A 27,433-nucleotide genomic window follows, 5' to 3' on the forward strand; every position below is an offset into this window, starting at 1 on the left:
AGCTGCCCCATATATGTAGAAGAGCGCCACAGCTGTGAAGCTGCCAGGAGCGCAGGAGCCAAGCTCATCCCTCATATACGTAAGCAGGACTGCCTGCTTGGGCCCCTGACTCAGACTAACACTGTTACACTACCCTCAAGACAGGGGTGCCAAACTCCTTTTCATTGCGGGCTACATCTGAGGGCCGCTTGCTTCATGATACAATTACCTATGCATTTAATTATTTTAACAGATTGATTAATTACTTGCTTTGAAATCGTAAGTTGTGGTGTCAACCAGATATTTAGGTACAAACCCCGTTTCCACATGAGTTGGGAAATTGTGTTAGATGTAAATATAAACGGAATACAATGATTTGCAAATCATTTTCAACCCATATTCAGTTGAATATGCTACAAAGACAACATATGTTCAAACTGATAAACATTTTTTTTTTGCAAATAATCATTAAGTTTAGAATCTGATGCCAGCAACACGTGACAAAGAAGTTGGGAAAGATGGCAAAAAATACTGATAAAGTTGAGGAATGCTCATCAAACACTTATTTGGAACATCCCACAGGTGAACAGGCAAATTGGGAACAGGTGGGTGCCATGATTGGGTATAAAAGTAGATTCCATGAAATGCTCAGTCATTCACAAACAAGGATGGGGCAAGGGTCACCGCTTTGTCAACAAATACGTGAGCAAATTGTTGAACAGTTTAAGAAAAACCTTTCTCAACCAGCTATTGCAAGGAATTTAGGTATTTCACCATCTACGGTCCGTAATATCATCAAAGGGTTCAGAGAATCTGGAGAAATCACTGCACGTAAGCAGCTAAGCCCGTGACCTTCGATCCCTCAGGCTGTACTGCATCAACAAGCGACATCAGTGTGTAAAGGATATCACCACATGGGCTCAGGAACACTTCAGAAACCCACTGTCAGTAACTACAGTTGGTCGCTACATCTGTAAGTGCAAGTTAAAACTCTCCTATGCAAGGCGAAAACCGTTTATCAACAACACCCAGAAACGCCGTCGGCTTCGCTGGGCCTGAGCTCATCTAAGATGGACTGATACAAAGTGGAAAAGTGTTCTGTGGTCTGACGAGTCCACATTTCAAATTGTTTTTGGAAACTGTGGACGTCGTGTCCTCCGGACCAAAGAGGAAAAGAACCATCCGGATTGTTATAGGCGCAAAGTTGAAAAGCCAGCATCTGTGATGGTATGGGGGTGTATTAGTGCCCAAGACATGGGTAACTTACACAACTGTGAAAGCGCCATTAATGCTGAAAGGTACATACAGGTTTTGGAGAAACATATGTTGCCATCCAAGCAACGTTACCATGGACGCCCCTGCTTATTTCAGCAAGACAATGCCAAGCCACGTGTTACATCAACGTGGCTTCATAGTAAAAGAGTGCGGGTACTAGACTGGCCTGCCTGTAGTCCAGACCTGTCTCCCATTGAAAATGTGTGGCGCATTATGAAGCCTAAAATACCACAACGGAGACCCCCGGACTGTTGAACAACTTAAGCTGTACATCAAGCAAGAATGGAAAGAATTCCACCTGAGAAGCTTAAAAAATGTGTCTCCTCAGTTCCCAAACGTTTACTGAGTGTTGTTAAAAGGAAAGGCCATGTAACACAGTGGTAAACATGCCCTTTCTCAACTACTTTGGCACGTGTTGCAGCCATGAAATTCCAAGTTAATTATTATTTGCAAAAAAAAATAAAGTTTATGAGTTTGAACATCAAATATCTTGTCTTTGTAGTGCATTCAATTGAATATGGGTTGAAAAGGATTTGCAAATTATTGTATTTCGTTTATATTTACATGTAACACAATTTCCCAACTCATATGGAAACGGGGTTTGTATTTACTTTTGATAACAAAAAATATTTGGAATGTCTTGCTGCTTGATTACATATTTCTTGTTACATAGCATTATTTCCAGGCTTTTACAGATCATATAAAATCAGTCCCTCCAGGATTTAAAAGGCTTTTTTTGTTATTGTTGCTGCCTAAGATGCCTGAATTTGTTGCAGCATTTTCAGGAAGTTGCTGCAAAAGTTGCTGTTTTATACGGCTTGTTTGTGATTTACTTTGTGATTTTATGAATTTGTCATCACTATTTTATGTGTTCCCTGTACCCTTAACTTTAAAAAGCATAAACATTTAACAAAAATAAAAAATAACACATTCTATATTTGACTCATTTTATACCACACAGACTTGAAATTAGACACAAGGCCAAGGGTTTTCCAAACTTTTTCCACCAAGGGCCGCATACAGAAAAGTCAAAACATGTGGGGCCTTTTTAATTTTTGTTTTGTAAAAAATGCAAAAAACAGATGTTTTATATACTGTATATATATATATATATATATATATATATATATATATATATATATATATATATATATATATATACATATACACAGTTGTGTTCAAAATAATAGCAGTCCCACATCACGAGCAAGATAAATCTGTTTTTGTTAGAATGTTCGCTGGGCCTGAGCTCATCTAAGATGGACTGATACAAAGTGGACCAAAGGGGAAGCGAACCATCCAGACTGTTATCGACGCAAAGTTGAAAAGCCAGCATCTGTGATGGTATGGGGGTGTATTAGTGCCCAGGACATGGGTAACTTACACATCTGTGAAGGCGCCATTAATGCTGAAAGGTACATACAGGTTTTGGAGCAACATATGTTGCCATCCAAGCAACATTACCATGGACGCCCCTTGCTTATTTCAGCAAGACAATGCCAAGCCACGTGTTACATCAACGTGGCTTCATAGTAAAAGAGTGCGGGTACTAGACTGGCCTGCCTGTAGTCCAGACCTGTCTCCCATTGAAAATGTGTGGCGGATTATGAAGCCTAAAATACCACAATGGAGACCTCCGGACTGTTGAACAACTTAAGCTGTACATCAAGCAAGAATGGGAAAGAATTCCACCTGAGAAGCTTAAAAAATGTGTCTCCTCAGTTCCCAAACGTTTACTGAGTGTTGTTAAAAGGAAAGGCCATGTAACACAGTGGTGAACATGCCCTTTCCCAACTACTTTGGCACATGTTGCAGCCATGAAATTCTAAGTTAATGATTATTTGCAAAAAAAAAAAAAAGTTTATGAGTTTGAACATCAAATATGTTGTCTTTGTAGTGCATTCAATTGAATATGGGTTGAAAAGGATTTGCAAATCATTGTATTCCGTTTATATTTACATCTAACACAATTTCCCAACTCGTATGGAAACGGGGTTTGTACAATTGTCCTGGGCTGCAATACCTGTTGACTGGTGCCAGAAGTTGGTCGACTCCATGTGCCACAGACGTGAAGCAGTTATCAGAAACCGTGGTTGTGCAACTAAATTGCAGTTAATAATTCTAAGGAAAGTTGAATCTGCAAGCCTTTCTTAGTTTATACAGTAGATTTGAGTTTTGTAAAGAAAGATGTCAACACTGCTATTTTTTTGTTTGATATTTCTTGACTTTCTGTAAAAAACATTCATGAAGTTTGGTTATTTTATGAATTTATTATGGGTCTACTGAAAGTGTGACCAAATCTGCTGGGTCAAAAGTATACATACAGCAATGTTAATATTTGGATACATGACCCTTGGCAAGTTTCACTGCAATAAGGCATTTTTGGTAGCCATCCACAAGCTTCTGGCAAGCTTTTGGTTGTATTTTTGACCACTCCTCTTGACAAAATTGGTGCAGTTCAGCTAAATTTGTTGATTTTCTGACATGGGCTTGTTTCTTCAGCATTGTCCACACGTTTAAGTCAGGACTTTGGGAAGGCCATTGTAAAACCTTAATTCTAGCCTGATTTAGCCATTCCTTTCCCACTTTTGACATGTGTTTGGGGTCATTGTCCTGTTGGAACACCCGACTGCGCCCAAGACCCAACATCCGGGCTGATGATTTTAGGTTGTCTTGAAGATTTTGGAGGTAATCCTCCTTTTTCATTGTCCCATTTAAAGCACCAGTTCTATGGGCAGAAAAACAGGCCCAGAGCATAATACTACCACCACCATGCTTGACGATAGGGACGGTGTTCCTGGGATTAAAGGCCTCACCTTTTCTCCTCCAAACATATTGCTGGGTATTGTGGCCAAACAGCTAAATTTTTGTTTTATCTGACCACAGAACTTTCCTCCAGAAGGTCTTATCTTTGTCCATGGGATGTCGAATGAAACAAAAATGTAGCTGTTTGGCCACCATACCCACCAATATATTTAGAGGAGAAAAGGTGAGGCCTTTAATCCCAGGTACACCGTTCCGACCGTCAAGCATGGTGGTGGTAGTATTATGCTCTGGGCCTGTTTTGCTGCCAATAGAACTGGTGCTTTAAATGGGGCAATGAAAAAGCAGGATTACCTCCAAATTTTTCAGGACAACCTAAAATCATCAGCCCGGAGGTTGGGTCTTGGGCGCAGTTGGGTGTTCCAACAAGACAATGACCCCAAACACACATCAAAAGTAGTAAAGGAATGGCTAAATCAGGCTAGAATTAAGGTGTGGACAATGCTGAAGAAACAAGTCCATGTCAGAAAACCAACAAATTTAGCTGAACTGCACCAAGTTTGTCAAGAGGAGTGGTCAAAAATTCAACCAGAAGCTTGCCAGAAGCTTGTGGATGGCTACCAAAAGCGCCTTATTGCAGTGAAACTTGCCAAGGGACATGTAACCAAATATTAACATTGCTGTATGTATACTTTTGACCCACCAGATTTGGTAACATTTTCAGTAGACCCATAATAAATTCACAAAAGAACCAAACTTCATGAATGTTTTTTGTGACCAACAAGAATGTGCTCCAAACACTCTTTCACAAAAAAATAAGAGTTGCAGAAATTATTGGAAACTCAAGACAGCCATGACATTATGTTCTTTACAAGTGTATGTAAACTTTTGATCGTGACTGTGTATATATATGTATATATATATATATATATATATATATATATATATATATATATATATATATATATATACATACATATATATATATATATATATAAATATAAATGTTGACCAAGGAACCACCATTACATGTTATGTAGACCAAGTGTGTGTAACATGCAGAAATAATTAATATAGGTGCAGATCAAGTTTTCTTCAACAAGTTAATGTACAAACCTTGTTTCCATATGAGTTGGGAAATTGTGTTAGATGTAAATATAAACGGAATACAATGATTTGCAAATCCTTTTCAACCCATATTCAATTGAATGCACTACAAGGACAAGATATTTGATGTTCAAACTCATAAACTTTATTTTTTTTTTGCAATTAATAATTAACTTAGAATTTCATGGCTGCAACATGTGCCAAAGTAGTTGGGAAAGGGCATGTTCACCACTGTGTTACATCACCTTTTCTTTTAACAATACTCAATAAACGATTGGGAACTGAGGAAACTAATTGTTGAAGCTTTGAAAGTGGAATTCTTTCCCATTCTTGTTTTATGTAGAGCTTCAGTCGTTCAACAGTCCGGGGTCTCCACTGTCGTATTTTACGCTTCATAATGCGCCACACATTTTCGATGGGAGACAGGTCTGGACTGCAGGCGGGCCAGGAAAGTACCCGCACTCTTTTTTTACGAAGCTACGCTGTTGTAACACGTGCTGAATGTGGCTTGGCATTGTCTTGCTGAAATAATCAGGGGCGTCCATGAAAAAGACGGCACTTAGATGGCAACATATGTTGTTCCAAAACCTGTATGTACCTTTCAGCATTAATGGTGCCTTCACAGATGTGTAAGTTACCCATGCCTTGGGCACTAATGCACCCCATACCATCACAGATGCTGGCTTTTGAACTTTACATCGATAACAGTCTGGATGGTTCGCTTCCCCTTTGGTCCGGATGACACAATGTCGAATATTTCCAAAAACAATTTGAAATGTGAACTCGTCAGACCACAGAACACTTTTCCACTTTGCATGAGTCCATCTTAGATGATCTCGGGCCCAGAGAAGCCGGCGCAATTTCTGGATGTTGTTGATAAATAGCTTTCGCTTTGCATAGTAGAGCTTTAACTTGCACTTACAGATGTAGCGACGAACTGTATTTAATGACAGTGGTTTTCTGAAGTGTTCCTGAGCCCATGTGGTGATATCCTTTAGAGATTGATGTCGGTTTTTGATACAGTGCCGTCTGAGGGATCGAAGGTCACGGTAATTCAATGTTGGTTTCCGGCCATGCCGCTTACGTGGAGTGATTTCTCCAGATTCTCTGAACCTTTTGATGATATTATGGACCGTAGATGTTGAAATCCCTAAATTTCTTGCAATTGCACTTTGAGAAACGTTGTTCTTAAACTGTTTGACTATTTGCTCACGCAGTTGTGGACAAAGGGGTGTACCTCGCCCCATCCTTTCTTGTGAAAGACTGAGCATTTTTTGGGAAGCTGTTTTTATACCCAATCATGGCACCCACCTGTTCCCAATTAGCCTGCACACCTGTGGGATGTTCCAAATAAGTGTTTGATGAGCATTCCTCAACTTTATGAGTATTTATTGCCACCTTTCCAAACTTCTTTGTCACATGTTGCTGGCATCAAATTCTAAAGTTAATAATTATTTGCAAAAAAAAAAAGTTTATCAGTTTGAACATCAAATATGTTGTCTTTGTAGCATATTCAACTGAATATAGGTAGAAAATGATTTGCAAATCATTGTATTCCGTTTATATTTACATCTAACACAATTTCCCAACTCATATGGAAATGGGGTTTGTATGATTATTGTCTTTCAAAACATGAAACATACTGTATATATTTGTTTACATTAAGTAAAAGACGTGTGAAATTTTTTGACATCGAATATACAACTTTCTATTCATACAACTCATTACATTAGTTTGTACAGTGTCAATGTAAATTGTAAAAATGGTTAATTGTTTGTCATTTTATATTGTGTGCTGTGTGTGGTTAACATGGCAATGATTGTTGATGATAATCAAATGACAATTTTGACATGTACCATCTGTTCTTATTTACTTTAATGCAGTTTTCTGGACTATTTGAAAAGCAACACTTCTAAACACTCAATCAGACCTGTTTCTCCTTTCTCCTTAAATAATGCATTTTTGTCTAATGTCAACATTAAAGGGGTCAAATCAAGGGGTACAATTTAAAGGTGATCCCAATTTGCATTACACCGCATTGGAGGAAGTCTGCATCGTGACAAGTGCTGTACCAATACATAATACTGCTAATACTTTCTGGCGCTTGACATCACACCCTTATTACTAAGAAAATACTCCGGAAACCTGAGTTTTAAATCTTTGTGTATACTGTAGACATGTTTCTGTGGCTTTGTATGATGTCGAAGTGTGTGAAGATTTTTTTGTATTTTTCATTATTTTGTGAACTTTACATTTAAGTGTGTGACATTTCAGATTACCATTTTCCTTTTTTTTTATCCCTCGTTTGCTATTGTGCCTTGTAGGAAATAAATGTTTTCAGGCATGGACAATACCTGAAAAAGCCGCCGGGGCTTTCAACTGGCGGCCCAGGTATGACACCACACTGGCCTGCAAGTTCAGTTAAAAAAACTTGGGAGATGCTAACATTTTTGCAGCAGATTCCTAAAAACACTAGAGCACTGTCATATAGATCAGTGTTTCCTAACCATTGGCCTGCCAATAAATATCTGTTTTCTATTCTGTGGTATGTAGGCCACATGTATTTTTGAGATTTTGAAATGTATTTTTCATCAGTTTTTTATCCTTCTTTTGCAGTATATTTGATTGGTATTGTATTTTGCAATCAGCCTGAACTGAGCCTTGTTAGGCATGTTGTTGTATGTGCTGATTTATGTATAACGGATAATTATTTTGGTGATTAACACTTGGTCACATGTTAGAATAATCATGTGTAAGTTATCACACAACTCTTATGCTTAAAGGCCTTTGCTATAGTTATTATCAATTGTGCTGAAGTTGTACTTTTCTATCTGTGCAAAGGGACAACTTGCAATCTTGGATTGCGAGTCGTCTCTTATCAGTGTTTGTGTCCAGAACATCGAGCACGATGTCGCAGACAAAGCAGAGACAGGGCGATATCACGAGTGTCAGCACATTTCTGAATAATCATATATTGTGTCTAACTGGGGCTGCTGAAATTACCCCCCTTCCTTCAGAAGCAGCTTCAGTGATGTAACCAGGGACCTCCCGAAAAAATAGTGGAGCACGTGGGCTGTGCCTTAGAGCGTAGGTTGGAACTGTAACTAAGTGTACAGCCCAATACGTCTCTCCTCATTGAGCTAAATTGAACCCAGTCTCTGCATGATTTCTTGCTTCTTGTCTGTTTAATAGATGTCATCAGTGTTTGAACCTGACACAATATGATATTGTGGTTGATTAAAAGATTTAGGCCTGTTAAACTGTAAGTAGGTTATATAATTAAAATCTATATTACTGTAAAACTACTAATTCAGTGTCAAAATTTGAGTGGGCCTCAGGAAAATGTTGGGGCCCAAAATAGATGATCTTTGACTACCTTTTTTGCAGTAGGTAGTTGAAGACAGCAGAGTACTCCTGTTGTATGGACAAAACTTTTAACCCGAAATTCATAACTCTGACAAAAGAAATAGATCAAAAATTAATTGTCCACTGAAGAAGACACTGGTTCTCGGGAATATACAAAATACAAATATTAGTGAAAAATAATAGTAGGCCTCCCCATCTTTAACTTACTTGAAATGTGGCCCCCCAAAACAATTTAGTTTAAAAGCCCTGGTTTAGAGTTTAGTTGATCTAATTTCAGAGTAATTAAAAATACAAACTGTGTGGGAATAGCTTAAATAAAGTTTAGGGTACTAAAACTACATTTAAGAGGTGGCGATGAGAATGTGGCCCACAACTTTTTCCAAAGACACAGTAGCTGGTGATTGGGCCCCCCACCCCCGATCTGAATGGAATATTCCCAGACGGTTCAGCATTCCTGCACAGCTCACACAACAAGGTCATTGTTTACTGCAGAACAACCTGTAACACTGCCTGGGCCGCACTCCATAGAGACGCTCGCCAGCGACCCCGTTGCCATGGGAACAGCCGCTGATGTCTCCTCGCTCTCGGCTGGAGCTGTCATACACAGGGTTTTTCAGTGGAGATAAGAACCAAGCTGAGCAGGTGAAGCTCTGCGGGAATTCTTAATTGGTCTTTTTAAGGATGAAATGAAATTAGTTAAGATTGTGTTAATATTATGACATTCTCAGTTTAAGCGTTGGGAATAATATAATTTGTTTTGACTAATATAATTGGAATGTATATGTTCCAATATGGCAGCGAGTGAACAAATATTTGGTTGTGTCAGCCAAGGCAGGCATGGTGGCAGCACCAGAGGCTGTGGTCCCCCTGATGCCGCGTAACAGCTGTAGCCAATGCGGTTTTATTCCCGAGGGGCAGTAGCTCACGTTTCCTGAAAGGGCTGACGGCCAAAGACAGAGTCTCCTCCTTTGCCCCCCAGTCAGAAAATTCCAAATAGGGGCTAAAAACAACGATATGGCAATTGAGTCAACTTTAACATGCTTCTCCTGTAAACATTTTTACACCAAGAGGCAAACGCTCGAGTTCTACTATCACATAAACACCACCGACACTCACAATGCACTATCAAGTTACACTTGTCATACCTGCATGCAAGAGGGAGTAGCCACACCTCTCCCCATCCAGCCAATATGGGAGCACGCTGCTATGCCCTGTGCGCACGGCACACTAATTAAACCTACAGCCTTTAGCTGGAGATTTGAAAGGCATTTCGGAACAGCTGTCCTTCCTTCCACACGCTTCTTAACAACTGATGTCCGGCGACACACGCTGCAAATTTGTTTCGGATCTACACGGGTCGCATGTGACAAGATGACACACGTGTTCGCTTCAAAGTTCAAAACAAAGCTGCAGCCTATTTTAAAAAAAATAAATAGAAAAAGCCCAATCACCAAGTTGTGTCCATTTCTCCAATATAGTGAACAATTATATAATTAAAAAGTGCTAATTCTTTTTTACACTGTGGTCAGTGTGTTTGCTACTTGTGTAGCAGTGCTAATTTTGACAGCAGTTTTACATTTAGTTTTGGTCATAGTCTTTTGAAAATGTTTTATTTTAGTTTTAGTTCAATTTAATCCATCTAAATTGATTTACTTTTAATCGACCAAATCACACCTTTCACTCAGCTAAAATCACAGTAAATTTAGTTGACTAAAATAAAAATGATAAAAGATAAGACATATATAAAGTCTTATCTTTACTTAAGTAAAATAAGGAGCTGAGAAATCCTATCTCACAAAAAAAGCACCTGATTTGAACTCATTTGTAACTTACTACCGGCCCCTCTCTTGTACGCTGTCAAAGAGCTGTGATTGGCTAGTTTCAGAGCTTGTCACACCCATCTAGCTACAAGACAAAATTAAATATGCTTGGATTTCGTTTCTGTCAACATTTTCAACTTGTTTTAATTTGTTGACTAAAATGTCAGTAGATTTCATCATTTCTCAGTCCTTGTGCATTTGTTTTCATTAGGAATTGTCTTATTTTAGTCAGGGGAAAATATGTTGTTGAAAACGAACACGAAAATTAATTAGTCATGAAATTAACACTGTTGTATAGCAGTATAGATTTACTATCTACTGAAAATGATAGCCATTATTGTCTAAACAGCTGGCAACAAGTGACGAGACAAAATAATAGTTTCTCGCCGACAGTCAAACTGATGGCAGAAGTGTCATGGTCTGAGGCTGCATGAGTACAGCCAGTGCAGGGAAGCTGTGGTTCATTAAGGGAAACAAGGCTTATAGCATTCAACTTAAGATATTTCAAGCCTTCTTTTGATATAATTTTGATATGACTTACAGCTTATGAAAACCTTAAATTAAAAATCTCACAAAATGTGAGGTTTGCAAAAAAATTAAGCCATTATCGTCATTATAAAAAATAAAAGCTTGGCGTATCTCACTTTGCATGCAATGACTTTATATTACATATCAGTTTCACACTTGAAGTTGAATTGCTGACCTGAATAAACTTTAGCACGATATACTATTTTTTTTAGTTTCACCTGTATATCAAAGTTTAATTTCTAGTAGTAGTTTTGTCTCTTGGAAGAAACACTAGAATAATTGTTGAAATGTGGGGGGCATACTCACTTTTGAGAGATACTACTATATGTGTTTATTTATCACCCTTGTCTGTAAAGAGATTCCATTATAGAGAAATACTGAGAGGAGAAGGTGTCATAGTGAAACAATTAGGTTACCTCAGGTGCCAAATACTCTGGTGTTCCACAGAAAGTTTTCATGGTGGCGCCATCTTTGATCCCCTCCTTGCATAGGCCAAAATCTGTTATCTTGATGTGTCCATCTTTATCCAGCATCAAATTTTCCAACTGAGGGGAAAAAGACAAATAAACATAATCAGTATATCTGAATATGAATAGTTTATACTGACAATTATTATGATTTTGTGGAACTGACTGTTAATTGTTGATAAATTGTTTTTGAATCAATGGAGGAAAATATAGTGCAATGCATGGCTGCCACCATCAGAGGTTCTGTTGGTATAGTGTCAACTAGTTTGTGACCTGAAGAATATGAACATGACATATGTGAGCTACATTTAAGCAGAACTCCTCCCGGCAGCACTGATTTGCTCAAGACAATAGCATGGAAACAAGAGGCCAGAACATTCAGAAATTATTCTATACACTCAAGATAGATGTACATTAAAATACACATTGGTTAATATTTTCCCAATTCCTAAAAATGTTAAAAGTGACTTTTAAATGTGAAACTATAGCCCCTTAATATACCAATTAGCTTGATTGATTCTAAATTGTATTCCATTGTGCAAAAAATAAATGTAGTCAGATGCCCATCTCTACTTTCAGCATATGTTTAGGACAAAAAATAATCTTAAATAATTTATATACACATATATTTTGCTAAGCAAACATTGTAATTATACTTTACCAACGTGACTAGATTAAAACCAAAACCACAAGGGTTTTGATGGACAGAAATATGTGATGAAAAGTTAAAATAACAAACATTATGATGAAGTGAAGCAACATTGAAGCAACATCCGTTTAAGTCAGACGGCTGTAGCTCACACGTGTCCAGCAAGGCCGAGCAAGTCAGCACATCTTCCAAACCTGCTACACTGGCATTTTCAATAGCAGCTTAGGAGGCTGAGATACTGCCTCATAAACCCAAGGGAAAAGAGACAGGGGGTGTGTGCTATGCTGACCTGGCTGGTCTATCAGCTGCAAGTGGTATAGCTACAGATGCCTGCTGCAAAACAGGTAATCAAAGACAGCTCTACATAAACATCTACCATATCAATCACTGATCAGCTCTTTCCTAAAATAGTAGGCTAAAAAAAGACAAAAAGCAATGATGAGAGAGAACAAATATCTACCTTTAGATCTCGGTAGACCACGTTTCTTTCGGCATGCAGGTAGTCAAGTGCCGACACAATCTCTGCACCGTAGAACCGAGCTCGCTCCTCTGAGAATACTTGATCCCTTGAAAGGTGGAAGAAAAGCTGGAGGGAAATAGCACCGATTGGTGGCAAAGAGAGGGTTAGTTATTGCAGGGAAATTATATCAACTAATCCTAAAAGTGAATTCTGAGTAAATTTAAAGGGAGTTTACCTCGCCTCCATTTGCATATTCCATGACAAAGCAAAGGCGGTCGTGTGTTTGGAAAGAGTATTTCAGCCCCTGGAGACAGAAAATGAGACGATGATTAATGAATGTCACAAAATTTTAACAAATGTGAGGTGCTACACTTCAAAACAAAAACATTTGCAGAGAAGATGAAAAAAACATTTGTTGCCTTCATTACCTTTTTTCAAAGCAACAATGTGTTGCAGGACTCCTTATTCATTGCTTTTGCAGAATAGATGCTTATAAGTGACTACTGACTGAATTAGTCAGTTACAGACCAATCAGCGTACTACCAGTACTATCTAAGGTGGTAGAAAAGGTTGTGGCTAACCAATTAATGGATCATTTACATGATGGCATTAAATCCAATGCAATTTGGCTTTAGACAACATCACTCAACAGAAACAGCATTCTGTTACTTTGTTGAGCAGCTAAAATTAAGTTGGATAAACGAGGGTTGGTGGGAGCCCTATTTTCGGATCTGAAAAAAAACATTTGATACAGTACATTTCAATATCCTTTTAACCAAAATCATCATCTCGCAACATCTCAGACCTTACACTGAACTGGTTCAAATTATATTTGAAAAACAGTAAACATGGTAGAAGAATTGGGAGCACCATGTCCTCCCTCTTAAACTCAGTTTTAGCTCAGTAGAGGTACCCCCAGGATCAATCTTGGGTCCCTTGCTGCTCAGTGTATATATTGATGAGCTTCCTAACATCTGTTCAGAGGTTAGCACATAAATGTAAGGCGATGATGCTGCTATGTATGTCCATGCCAAACTAAAAGAGAAAGCTGCATCCGTACTCAATATCGCAATGGAAAAAATTACAGAATGGATGATGCATTCATGTCCAACACTGAATCTTAATAAAACTGTTAGAATACTTTTTTCCCCAAAAGAAAAAGTTGTCGTGGTTATAAAAGTTATAAAAGTTAGAGGACAAAATATACAGTGGGTACAGAAAGTATTAGACTCCTTTAAATTTGTCACTCTTTGTTTCATTGCATCCATCCATCCATCTTCAACCGCTTATCCGGAATCGGGTCGCAGGAACAACAGCTCCAGCAGAAACCCCCAGACTTCCCCCTCCAGAGCAACCATAGCAACTTCCTCCTTCCCCCCATCTGATCCTTGGCCTGCCCCGGGGTCTCCTCCCAGTGGGACGTGCAACGAGGACCTCCCTGGGAGACGCTCGAGGCATCCGCACGAGATGCCCGAACCACCTAAGCTGGCTCCTTTCTCTACTCCGAGTATCTCTCGGGTGACTGAACTTCCCACCCTATCTCTAAGGGAGATGTCAGCCACCCTTCTGAAAAATAATTTCGGCCGCTTGAATCCGCAATCTTATTCTTTTGGTCATGACCCACACTTCATGACCATAGGTGAGAGTAGGAATGTAGATAGCTCGGTAGACCGAGAGCTTTGCCTTCTAGCTCAGCTCTCGTTTCGTCACAACAGTGCGGCAGTCATTTGCTAAAATAAAAAAATATAATTTTATTTCTCATCAATTCAGTGCCCCATCTTGACAGAAAAAAACAAACATTTTTTGCAAATGTGTTTGAAATAAAAAAAACACATGTACATAAGTATTAAATTGCTCAATACTGTGATGTTGCACCTTTGGCAAAAATTACAACTTCAAATCTTTTAGAATACGATGCCACAAACTTGGCACATTTATCGTTGGGCAGTTTTGCCCATTCCTCTTTGCCTCACATCTCAAGCTCCATCAGGTTGGTTGGGAACTTGGGAAGCGTTGGTTTTCGTCCAGGATGTCTCTGTACATTGCTGCATTCATCTTTCCCTCTATCCTGACTAGTCTCCCAGTTCCTGCTGCTGAAAAACATCCCTAGCTGCCACCACCATGATTCACTGTAGGGATGGTATTGGCCTGGTGAGGGACGGTGCCTGGTTTCCTACAAACATGATGCCTGTATGAATTTTGTTTCTAATGATATGAGAGTCAGTGGAACAGGGGGGTAGTGCATGTGCCTCACAATAAAAAGGTCCTGGGTTCGATCCCCGAGCTTGGTGTCTTTCTATGTGTAGTTTGCATGTTCTCCCCGTGACTGCGTGGGTTCCCTCCGGGTACTCCGGCTTACTCCGAGATAGGCTGATTGACAACACTAAATTGGCCCGAGTGTGTGAATGTGAGTGTGATATGAGCAAAGTACAAAAACATACTGGATGAAAACCAACGCTTCCCACCCAACCTGATGCAGCTTGAGAGGTGCTGCAAAGAGGAATGGGTGAAACTTCCCAAAGATAGGTGTGCCAAGCTTGTGGCATCATATTAAAAAAGACTGGAGGCTGTAATTGCTGCAAAATGTGCATCAACAAAGTATTGAGCAAACGGTCTGAATACATATTTATAAGTGATTTTTGAGTCTTTTTTATTATTTGCAAAAAATTATACATTTCTGTTTTTTTCTTAGTGTACATTGAAAATAAATAAAATTGACCTTTTTTATTTTAGCAAATGGCTGCAATAAAATGAAGAGTGAAACATTTAAAGGGGTCTGAATACTTTCCGTACCCACTGTATGAGAAGTAGAATCCATCAAATATTTAGGGGTGGTGGTGGACAGGACAGTATAGTTTCTAAAACTGTTAAATTTAATCTTGCTCAGTTTAGATTCATTCGCCATCAATAAGTACAAATGCAGCCAAGCTCTATACACATGCAAGGATATTTTCTCATTTTAAACATTGCTTGAAAACCTGGCCTCACTTAAGTAACGCAGCTTTACAACCACTTCCATGTGTGTATTAAAAAGCCACACAAAATATGTGACAAAAAACATTCTCCTATCTTTATTGTGACGTTGTTAAGAAGTACAAATGGTTAACTTGAAAATTGTATTTCTATAGCTGACGTCAGTTTAATGTCTACAGTGTTTCACACCCTTGCACTACCAACGCTTGGAGAGTTTGTGAACTCATGTGATGAAGCACGTGTTAGATGTACCAGTCTTCTCTTGAGTAGATTGTTATGTCAATTTTATATCCACAGCAATTGGCCAAAACTGCTTTTTATTTAGAGCAGCAGGTCTGTGGAATGCTTTATCATTAACTGTTTGAGACTTTAAAAAAAAAATCAAAGCAAGGATCTTTTTTGCCATTGCATTTAATGCTTCATATTCGTATTAATATTTGTGAGGACATACTGTCTATCAATTTATCTAGACAATCATTTTGCCACACATTGCTGTCAAAACGTGATCCTGTGACTCCTTGGTCATGTCAGGCGCGGCACCGGAGACTGAGGACGATGTCACATATTTGGCTGATACCGCAAGAAGCGCTCCTGTATTTTGTTAATAAACTGAGTAATCCAACAAGAGTCAATGTCTTTTGTATCCTTTGTGAGTTTTCAAACAGATTTCAAACAAATCAATCCATCCATTTTGTACCGCAAGTGGGGATTACAGTTCCACATGAAACTGTAATTTGGCTCATGTTAGCAGGCTACTGTATAAACACATTTTGTTGTAAATTACACAGATTGTATTCATATTGGGGGTAATCAGAGTCACCCACCTCTTCTAAAGTTTTGCGTATCATTGTAGCAACTATCTTTTCAAACGGGGTGCTGCATGAAGCACTACTTTCCCCAAGTCAATTTTGCACATGCACATTTACTGTATCTTCTTCTTCACTTTTTTCCTATCATGACCATTTCTATTTTTAGTAGGAAAGCCAAATAACTGTTGTTAAATGAGGCCCCTGGTCTGTGCAATACATGCATTGTGCAATGTCCCTATAAAATAAAAAAAATAATGTAATTAAATTACTGAAGAGCTTGACACTGGTAAAATAAAGTTCAGGATTTGAAGAGGTTCCTTACTGTCAAGAATGGGTGCTTTGAATTCTGGAGGACTCTGTTTTCTGTGAGTGTGTGCGCCACTTCATCCTGGGAAAAAATTAATCCACAAAGAACATTTGTCTAACTTAACACAATAGTTAGGTATCAGGTCATTGTGCCAAAGTCCTCCCCCACCAAGTCCTTTCTCTGCTTTGCTATCTCACTGGCAACCACTCACTTTTGCTACGATCACCTCCTTTTTTAGGATCTTCATGGCATAGTAGCGTCCCGTGGCCTTCTCCTTTACCAGGATAACTTTTCCAAAAGTGCCTTTTCCCAGGAGCTTGAGGTATTCAAAGTCGTGCATAGTCTGGAGAGCCGGAGGACAGAAAGCAGCATCTGATTACAAACAAACTCATGCTCAAACTAGCTGGGACATACAATACTACTGACAACAACACAGGAGCATTCAAGGCACTATTTCCCCCACCGTGCAATTCCCACTCTAATGGTTTAGCCTATATGTGGCTGTGTCTCAGTTAACCCTTAACCCTTTAGAATGGTAGAAATGGTTGTGTGAGGGACATCCAATCCAGGGCCTTGGACCTTAATGTCATGACACATGTGGGGGGTTTGGGGGACCTGGTGGACATACTAGCTGGTGCTAAGTCACCCAGAGCTGATGTTAGGAAAGTCACAGAAGCGGACAAGTGCTGAAGGCAGGTTGGCTGGTGTGGTGCACGTGGGGAAAGAAACCACGGCGTAGCGTGACGGCCAAACCAGAACAAGGACACACTTAATGGTTGAATTTTTCCTGTTTATGGACACTAGGATGTGTCAGTATAGGCTGCAGCAGGCAAAATGAGACATACCACTTTGTGTCTGGGTTTGGTCAGGTAGACCTCCATGTCCATTGGGTCTGGAGAGGAGTCCATCATCTCCTCCTCTTGTTTCTGCAGGCCTTCTGCTACTGCCTGAATAGCTTTTGTCCACTCTTCCCTAAGGAAAAGCACAGGCAGCAGAAAAAATTACATCAGCCCATTTACCAAAATCACATAATTGTCTTCTTATCGACAGAAGGGCAATTTTAAGCGCGAGTTCTGCCAAGTGGACAATATACAAGTGCGTAATAATGATTGAACACATGTATTTGAATGGTTCCAAGCGTAGGGGAAAAAAACACAACGTTTCTGTTGCTTTGTAGCATCAGGGACAGGTACCCTGCATGTACATGATTTGTCTTTTGCTGCTCTGTGAGCCGAGAGGTGCATGCTTCTCACTTGCCTCTCCTCAGGGGTTTCTACGTGGAAGGTGCGCTCGATGACAGTGGTCCACTGCAGGCAGCGGATGATAAATGTGTTGGGCTTGGGTCGTTCCGTCTTCATCAGCTGGCATTCTGACCGTAAAACGGGGAGTGGGGAAGAGAGAGGGGCCGGGGACAGGGGAGCAAAGGGGACAGCAAGACCCACAGTTATAGCCATTTGTCTTAATCTCTACCAGAACACACACACCATTGACCAATTTGGAAACCAAAACTTGTACTTTGGTGGAGAAAGCCACCTTTGACACTTAACTTGGCAGCCTAAATAAAATAGTATTTTTTTTATAAGAATGAAATAATAATCTGAAATGCATTGCAACTCACTAGCATTGCATTTTTTTTTTACATTTCTCAAATGTACTGTATGCATTAAACAAACAGCTGACCTTGTAGTGTACACTCCATTCTTCTATTATAATAAATACTGTCCATTCACACTACTGTTACTTTAACCATATTGTCTTAAGCAAACAGGACAGACCACTTTCTACTACTACTACATCACAATACTGGTCGTCATCACATATTTCCTATCACTGGTGCTCTTCTGTGGTGGCATCACAAAGACATGTGTGGAGTGAATCCATTAGATGCTCACTTAATTGAAAACATATCATAAAGTTTCATGAGATTTGCATTTATCCGATTTTTTCAGTATTTTTATGTAACCTTCGGTTGTTTGTAGAACTCTATTTTACAATTTTTGAGGAGATTTAAACTCTGCCATTTTAAGACTTGATCAGCTACTTTACACTGTGCAATAACATTTATGACACTTTTTTTTTTCTAAGGATGTTCCAATCAGGGTTTTATGCCAGTACCAACCATCCGAGAGTGAGATCCCAGGTATTAACTAAAAATGTTTAAATTTATTTATGGTGAGTGCTGTTGACAGTTCAACAATACCAACAGAATATTTAAACGTGATCCTTATTATCTTTCTCTGTGTTTATTATGTTCATCCTCATCCTCCAGTAATACTAAAGATCCAAAGAAATGCATTTTATTTGCCATAATGAAGGTGATGATTATAAGTTTGGAGGAGCGGCTCCACACTGTGAATGGAGATACATAAATTGGCTGCCAACGGGCTGCTTGTCAGCCGGGAGACTAAAAATATGGCGATTACATACTTTTTGACGCAAATCGGCAGATACTGATTGGTGGCTGATTGGTCGGCACATCCCTAATTTTTTCTCCAACAATAGAGATTACACTGATCATAAACAATAGATTAATAAGTAATTTTGGAGAATGGATTTCCTTCTGATCCTCTTTTACATCAACATCTGTTTCCAAATGAAAAATATCAGTAAATATGTCGTAATGCAACATAAAATGCCCTCAGCCTGATGGATGGAGGGCAGCCGAATGGACCACCACTGAGCTCCAATATGGGTCTATCGGGGCTGAAACGTGATCCAGCTGCTGCACCCTCAACAGCGGCGATGCATCGTGTGTCCTCATGTCGTGGTCTCCGAAAAGAAAAGCAATCACTGATGGCGGCAGTGCCTCAGAGCAGATACATAGAAGTCAGGCGGCTAATAGCCACAATAACTCAAAAGTGTCTAAGAGGAAGCATTTCAACTAACAGTGGGGCTGTTTAATTGTTGAGTTCAGTCATTGGCAGACTTGTCGCAGCAACTTTTTAAGGATGGATCATGCCATGCCTCTGAGAATTTTATATTAATTTATTGTTGTACGCACAGTAGAGAGTTGGAGAACACGCATACAGAGTAGACATTCCAATGTATTAATGTCAGGAGCCAAAAATGCAAGTTCAAAGCGAAGATGAGACAAATGTCAATGCGACAAATCTGCTAATTTACATGCGGAGACAAGATCAGTCACTTGTATACTGCAATCCCACATCCATTTGGACAAGCTCTTTAATAACTGTTCCAAAGACAGAGCACTTTTCTGTGGGAATTGTTTGTGAACATCCTGTAACTGTTACAACAATGCAAATATGGATAAAAAAAACAACTCGTTGCCAAGAATCAAGAGGAAAAAATGCAGCGGTTTCTGTGAAAGCAAATACTCACGTGCTACAGAGAAGTTATTTAAGGGGGTTTCCAGCTGGTCGACATCTTGTGGTCGCTCTTTGTAGCCAATGAATGTACCATCGCTCTTCAAAAGAAAATACCTTGGCCTCCAGGTCTTGATGTATTCTCCTGATACGAAGACAAAAATGCCATCATTACAGAGGAGAAAATTAATCTCACAAAGCAATCCAGTCAACACAACATATTCATTATGAATGTATATTTTTTCAAACTGATTATTTTTGTAGTGGTTTTAATGGTTCAGTTTTGTTATCAAATTATTATTATCTGCTATTTTTCTTCCCAGTGATGTAACCACCACCCTGCAATGTAATAATTACTGTGCTGTTCCAGTACTCACAAAAATGATCATCTTGTCACCACCTTTCTTTTTATTGTAAGTCAGCTGCAGGGCAAATGTTTTTTAGCAGAATTCAGCACCCTATCTTCTGCCCTGTCTGTCTCCTTTCCAGCAGTGACTTGATGGGACAGACCCTTAGTTTTAACATTTTAATGGTCGAAGAAAAAAAATTGCCCAGCAACCAAAAGACAAACTGAATTTTCAATTTTAAAATAGTAATAGGAAACTTAAAAACACACCGCATCAGTCGGAACAAGACAATGGAGGAGAATGAGGATCTCTTGTCATTTACTTTTTTGACTATGACTATTAACAAATTAAAGGAGACACATTTTTTTTTAAAGCAGAGAGTAAGGGCAGCAGCAACGTCGCAGCAAAGTGGAGACGGTGGAGTATATTGCTGCAGTGTCCAGAGCTGAGGTACAGCAACAGCGTAATCTAATGTTTGTTTATTTTTGCAATTCCTAGCCTTTTTTTGGACAGCGCTCAACATAAGTATTTTGATGGACATATTTCCATAAGAACAGAATCATACACTGCACTGATATTAAACAAACTTAATACTGGGGCTGCACGGTTTTGAGAAAAAAAAACTAATTGCAATTTTCGATTTTGATTAAATTTGCAATTTTTAGATTTTTGGAGATTGCATTCAATTTTATGATCGCATGTTTCGTGGATTATGTCAGTTTCCTGATTTATTTTCTAAAAGGTGATGGCAATCATATAAAACCCTTATAAAAAGCTAGCAGAAACTGCAGTTTGCCACAAATGTTGCAACAATTGGGATGTAACAATATGAAAATTTCATATCACTGTTATCATGACCAAAATGATAACGGTTGTCATTATTATCGCGGTATTGTTGAATGTGCTCAAAAAGTAAGTACCGGTATACATACACTTAAATCTTTTGACCAAGTCATTTTTTTAAATAACTAAAATAAACAGAGACACTGTTAGAAAAGCAACCATTTTGCATGTTTTATTTTTCTTATGCTTCACCGATAGTATTTATCTGTTTTAATGGCTAAGCTTTTATTGTTCTAAATATTGGTTTGTGCTCTAGCACTTTAAGATATATTCAAATGAAAAGTGTGCAACAAATAAATAAATAATGATAAATGGGTTGTACTTGTATAGCGCTTTTCTACCTTCAAGGTACTCAAAGCGCTTTTGACACTACTTCCACATTTACCCATTCACACACACATTCACACACTGATGGAGGGAGCTGCCATGCAAGGCGCTAACCAGCACCCATCAGGAGCACGGGTGAAGTGTCTTGCTCAGGACACAACGGACATGACGAGGTTGGTACTAGGTGGGGATTGAACCAGAGACCCTCGGGTCGCGCACGTAAACTAAATTAATATTTTTCATTATCCTACTCTGTTCAGCGGTCCTTGAACGTACCACACGTCGCCACACAACTACGTCTTGTATTCCTTTTGTATATTCTGTATTTAGGCTAGCGTGCTGGCACCAGTCAGTCTGTGAGTTTATCAAAGTGCAGTTATCAACCATGGTTTTTTGATAATTTTAACTTAAAACGATAATACAAACCGTTGGACTTTTACTCCGGTTATCAATAATACAGTTTATCGTTACATCTCTAGCGCAGCATAAGGTGTCCTGACTGTTAGGTGCATCTGACCAGTATGTTTTGAGTGAGGCCAATTTTCCGTCAGTGATTTTGTAAACAACAGCACCACATGTGTCAAAAGCTCACTTTGAGTTCAAGACAACATCCGTAACTTCTCACCATGCATGTCCCTCTCAGACGAAATTCAATTTATATCGGTGATGCTTCAGGAAATGCTGTGCCAGATGTTGTGCAGATGGGGCAAAATCATCTTACAAACCATAGCAAGGCAGTGACACACCGTGCAGTGGGACTTGAATATTTATAAAGGAAAAGAGTAATTCATTTTTAATTATGGAGACACATACAGTATTAGCCCCATGCAGAGTCGTAGAAAGCTGTCTTTAATTGCCCCATTTCCTCCAACACGCGCGCGTGTGTGTGTGTGTGTGTGTGTGTGTGTGTGTGTGTGTGTGTGTGTGTGTGTGTGTGTGTGTGTGTGTGTGTGTGTGTGTGTGTGTGTGTGTGTGTCGGGAGACATAGGGGATCTGTCAATATGAGCTTCTGTTGTCCTCTGACACCACACATGTGACTAATGTAACTGATAACTCAACAGACAGCAGCTAATAGTAAAGTCTCTCAATTTTTGTGTACGTCTTTCAAAATAATCTTAAAAAGGAATAAAACGATTTCCACTGACTGAGCCAATGTCACTTTTCAACATTTGCACTTTTCACATCTCCAAAATATGAACTTCCTCCTCTTGCATTACATTTATTTTGAGCCCAAATGACATGAGCAAGAGTCCAAATGGCATTCTGGGATGTGATGCGAAAATGAAAACTAAAGGAAAAGGACACTTAAGTAAAGTGGGGACATTCTGGCAGAGTTGACCGGATAAGAGGTGAAGCACTCATTAGCTATCAAGACTTACTGTGAAAGCATTGGCTGGAAGACAAAACATCTGTCCCACAGTCTAATGCAGTTTTGTCTTCAATCTGAAGCAGATGTCTTATATTTTTCATCATGGCACAGGACATAGTCATTTTTCATCTATTTAGCACTTTTTTACCAAACATATTCCATTTAGACCAGATCTAATTTGTCACATGTTGGTCTTTTTAACCCTTTATCACCTTGGTGCCAACAAAGAGATTGCCCAAAATATAACGTGTAAGAATACTAGTAGTCACTGAAGTGTCAGCTGTTTTAACACACAGATGAGTTGCCGTTCTTTGGCCAGGTCTCCTATGTTGGGCTCCAGCTGGTCTCTCACACTGTGGTCAGTTTATTGGCTGACCTATATTCCCCAGCTATGATCCCAGTCCACACTGAGGACATTATGTGCACAATGCTAAGACATCATAATGTGATACCATCATCACGAACAAATGAATATACCATAGTGGCAACAAACATTTTTAGAAATCTAACAATATTTTGTAAAAATTTGGGGGTGCAGTGTGTTTACATGTACACCTGTGTGCTTGTGTGTAAATAAAATGGGTGTTTGACTGCTAAGACCTGATGCTGTGTAAGTATTGAGAAATGTGAATATGTATTTGGGTGTCGCATTATCGCAGCCACAAAGAATGTGATCTACAGTCATATATGCTAACTGATGTGGCCTCAGTCACATGGAGGTTCACCATTCTTAGTTTTTAGACTGGTTGAGGAATGGACCTGTGCCTTATTTATGTAATGGTGATATAAATGGCATTCGGTTTGTCTGGTCACTATGGAGAGGCTACACACAGCACATGGACAAGGAAGAATGTAACACTTGGGCTCTAAATTCACTCTAAGATCTTTAGGAGTCATAATGCAGTTCACTTGATGTTTGTGTAATTGTACTCAATACTTACTAGGTATCGGTACTGTTCACATTTGAACTGATACGGGACCAATTCTCGATACCTGGGAATTGATACCGGTACTCAACGGTACTGTACCAATGTTCGGTACTTCTGAGTGGGTTAATAAATATAATTGTTTTTGATAATAAAATAACATTTTTATGGCAACATTTAAAAAATTAGGTGATAATGAAGACTGCTGTCCTGTTGTTATGTCTGGTTTTATCATCATCATATTATCAAATGCAAGTATGACATTAAGTTGCAATTACAGTTAGATTGCAAGAGTGTACATTGTGTATGGTGTGTTTTTTTGCGGCCTAAAAAATATTAATACTGTAAGTATTGTATTTATTAAGCAATAGCGGTTTGATTGTAACGTGTGTCGTAGTTGTAGTTTTCATTAACAAATTTGGAGGTGTTGAAATCGGCATGTAAAATCGCTAATGTTGATCAGTAGCCTATCAATAGCAAAGCCAATGGATTTTAGCATAAAAATAGCGCAGTTTTAAAAATCCAAAAATTACCCAGAGGTAGTTTGGCTGAATCCACTCTCAGTGCTGCTGGAGCGATTGCCAAGTGCCGAAGTGTGAAAAGCCGGCAGAGTCGACAACCGGGAGTAACGTCATGCACAACCAAAGTACCGTAATATGAAAGCTTTGTGTTTTACGTGAATCAGTGCCAGGTAGTACCGGCGTTGCAAATAAAGTACCAAATTCAGTACACATCCCTAACATTTATATTGACTATCTTATATGTGTATTTTATTAATTAATGTATTTATTTTCACATCTTGTAACCCACATTGTTGTGGCTTTGCACATTGTTATATATCCTTTCTGTTGTGGAATCATGCACAGTCAGCTGTATATTTAGTACAGTTGGGTGGTGTTTATGTTATAACTCATGTACAGTATGTTCATATCGCCTTTAAAAGCCTCACTCTCCAATACTTGCCAGTAATATCATCGCTGAGTTAAATTTTGAAGGGTTGATATTAGGATTTTTTTTTCTTCTTTGTGGTCTACATATCATGTAATGGTGGCGCTTTGGTCACAATGTTGCATAGATTTAGTTTTACAGACCATCTTAAAGCCACTTTCTGACTGTCTCTCCACGATGCGCCATCTTGTGGGCCTCCTGGGTCTTATTTACGTGCTGAGGTCTTATTTACGTGCCAAAGTCTCCCACCCATGTTGTAGTTTTTAGTGCTTCCATATCGGATCTACTAATAGATATGAGTTAGAACTATATGCAACTTTTTATTAGAAATGGCAACAGCGGAGGATGCATGTGCATGCACAAGCCAGTCTGCTCCGTATCAAGAGGATAGAGAAAAATAAGGAACTTATTGACTACAACTTTGAATAAATTATTAAAAATGTCTGACTCGCGCAAAGCTCTTTGGGTAAACCTCTGCCATATATAGAGAAACCCGCTGATATAACTAAGGCAAAATACGTCACTGACTTTGAGCGGAAGTCTCAAAGTTCAAACGGCTCGCTTGGAGCAAGATGGGAAAAAGGCGAGATTGTTTTGTAAATATCTCTCCAATGCTTCCATGGTTTGATTAAACATTTTCAGGACTTATGGGGTTTCCAAATACATAACAACAGGTACCAACAGGTAAGAAAAGTTGGCTTTGCATAATAGGACCTCTTTAATTTACAGCTGTTAACTCCTTTTTACACTAGTACGACAGTGGTAAAAAACACACAGAAAGTGCCTGCCTTGCGAGAGTTTGTTTTATGCTTCCGCGTAATCACCACAACGGCCGACCCGATACAGTTGCAAATATTTTAAAGTTCTATGTCTGGGTTGTGCACGTTCTGTACAATTCCTCTAAGAGTTGTCAGGCAGCCACAAAGACACTCGCTGACTATTTAGCTTGTTAGCTTCCTTCATCGTTAGCAAAAAGGGACAGAGGGAGACAAAGCTAAAAGGGAGAAGCTAAAACTAATTATAACGTCGAAGAAGTTGGCAAAATAATCAGTATACACACCGAAAATACTTACTTAGGGCCGCACCATGCTAAATTGAGACCATAAGCAGAACTACATTTTGAGGCCCCCTCTCTTTAATGTAAGTTGATCCAACGATTTTATACCTTTTATGACTGTTTTGTAATAAAACAAATTCCATCCATCTTCTACCGCTTGTCCCTTTCGGAATCGCGGGGAGTGCTGGAGCCTATCTCAGCTGCATTCGGGCGGAAAGCGGGGTACACCCTGGACAAGTCGCTACCTCACCGCAGGGCCAACACAGATAGACAAGACAACATTCACACTCACATTCACACACTAGGGACCATTTAGTATTGCCAATCAACCTATCCCCAGGTGCATGTCTTTGGAGGTGGGAGGAAGCCTGAGTACCCGGAGGGAACCCACGCAGTCACGGGGAGAACATGCAAACTCCACACAGAAAGATCCCGAGCGCAGGATCGAACCCCGGACCTTAGTATTGTGAGGCAGATGCACTAACCCCTCTGACACCGTGCACTTTTTTAAAATTATGCCTATCATTCACAATCATTATGAAAGGCATGATGACGATATTTTTTTTTATATGCATTCTAACTCGTAAATAAACGTTACTAAAAGTCCGCTTACAGTGGAGCCAATGGGAGGTCTTCCTTTCTGCCCATAAAATCAAATAAAAAAACAGCCAAAACGCACCAACAATACTCCATTTACATTTTGCGATGATATTAACCAAGTATTAGTGATATTGTTATTATAAGCGCTAATGCAGATAAACTATTTATAGCGGTACAGTGCTAACTAGCGTGTGTGCCAATGTTTACATCATTGAGTGGTAAGGTGCTCCCTGGCTTCCTTAGACGTGAAAGTTTATTGTAGATCATAAATCATGCCTCTCACCTTGATAGTAGAAGGACAAGGATGTAATCCGACATGTTGGTACACTTTGACAGCCAATTTAGACCCTGAAATTGCGAGAAAGACACAAAAAGACGCTTGGTTCCACCCCCCCTTTTCTTTGGGAGGATTATGAGTCATTCTTTATCTCAACTGGAATATAACAATAAATATTCCAAATTATGAATCCTAATGACAGCAGACATTGCACGGTAAGTGATGTTTTATTATGTTTGTTGGCTCTCATGAAGTCTGCAGTAAGCAGAAATCAATGATGTAGAGGGGGGAAAAGCAAACGTTGGGATGCGTTTTTTAATATGCCATGTATGCTTAACATGATCCAAATACGTAAATATTAAATGTTATTAATAATGTGCCTGTTATTACATTACATGTATACTTACAGTATGTAGTGTATAAAACTCTAATGGAGGTGTTTGGATGTTTTCAGGGCTTTTATAGGCAGAATAGAGCGACTCCCATTGGCTCCATTTTTAGCTGACTTTTGATTGCATTTATTTAATATTAAGAATGCATAAAAAAGAAAAACATGCGTGTTTTTTTTGTCTTACACAAGGATTAGGTATGATAGGCAAAATTCCAGTTCGCCTTTAAGCCTTTTTCACCCTACAAGAGATAAATCACATGTCCTCTATTTGTTATGTGAATAATGTTTTAAAATTGAAAGAAATCACACACAGGCCAATATTGTTAAACCTCAGAAGTTCCACTATCAATTGTACTTGTGTTGAATATTTGAGTTTTTGAGACATGCATGTACAGGCTATGACTCTATATTAGACAAACTACATTAGTAGCTGTCCCGTCTATGACCACAAAACCGATCACATGAACAAGTGGAAGTGGTCTCATCCGGTTGTCTGAGTCTACGCAACCCCCCGCCCCCCAT

General features: G+C 39.1%; 1 protein-coding gene across 2 annotated transcripts in view; it reads right to left on the bottom strand.

Moving 5' to 3' along the window:
* The window catches only part of akt1 (v-akt murine thymoma viral oncogene homolog 1), a 99,320-nt gene that overhangs the window by 12,553 nt on the left and 59,334 nt on the right, over window positions 1-27,433 (bottom strand). For both annotated transcript variants that reach the window (XM_061968705.2, XM_061968706.2), the window contains 8 exons: window positions 19,843-19,971; window positions 17,761-17,872; window positions 17,349-17,475; window positions 16,715-16,846; window positions 16,519-16,584; window positions 12,650-12,718; window positions 12,415-12,540; window positions 11,255-11,383 (listed from right to left, as the gene is read on the bottom strand). In XM_061968705.2, the coding sequence (XP_061824689.1) occupies window positions 11,255-11,383; window positions 12,415-12,540; window positions 12,650-12,718; window positions 16,519-16,584; window positions 16,715-16,846; window positions 17,349-17,475; window positions 17,761-17,872; window positions 19,843-19,971 (890 nt within the window). The remainder of the gene's footprint in view (window positions 1-11,254; window positions 11,384-12,414; window positions 12,541-12,649; window positions 12,719-16,518; window positions 16,585-16,714; window positions 16,847-17,348; window positions 17,476-17,760; window positions 17,873-19,842; window positions 19,972-27,433) is intronic.

This window comes from Nerophis lumbriciformis, linkage group LG08 (assembly GCF_033978685.3).
Source record: "Nerophis lumbriciformis linkage group LG08, RoL_Nlum_v2.1, whole genome shotgun sequence".
Lineage (NCBI taxonomy): Eukaryota > Metazoa > Chordata > Actinopteri > Syngnathiformes > Syngnathidae > Nerophis > Nerophis lumbriciformis.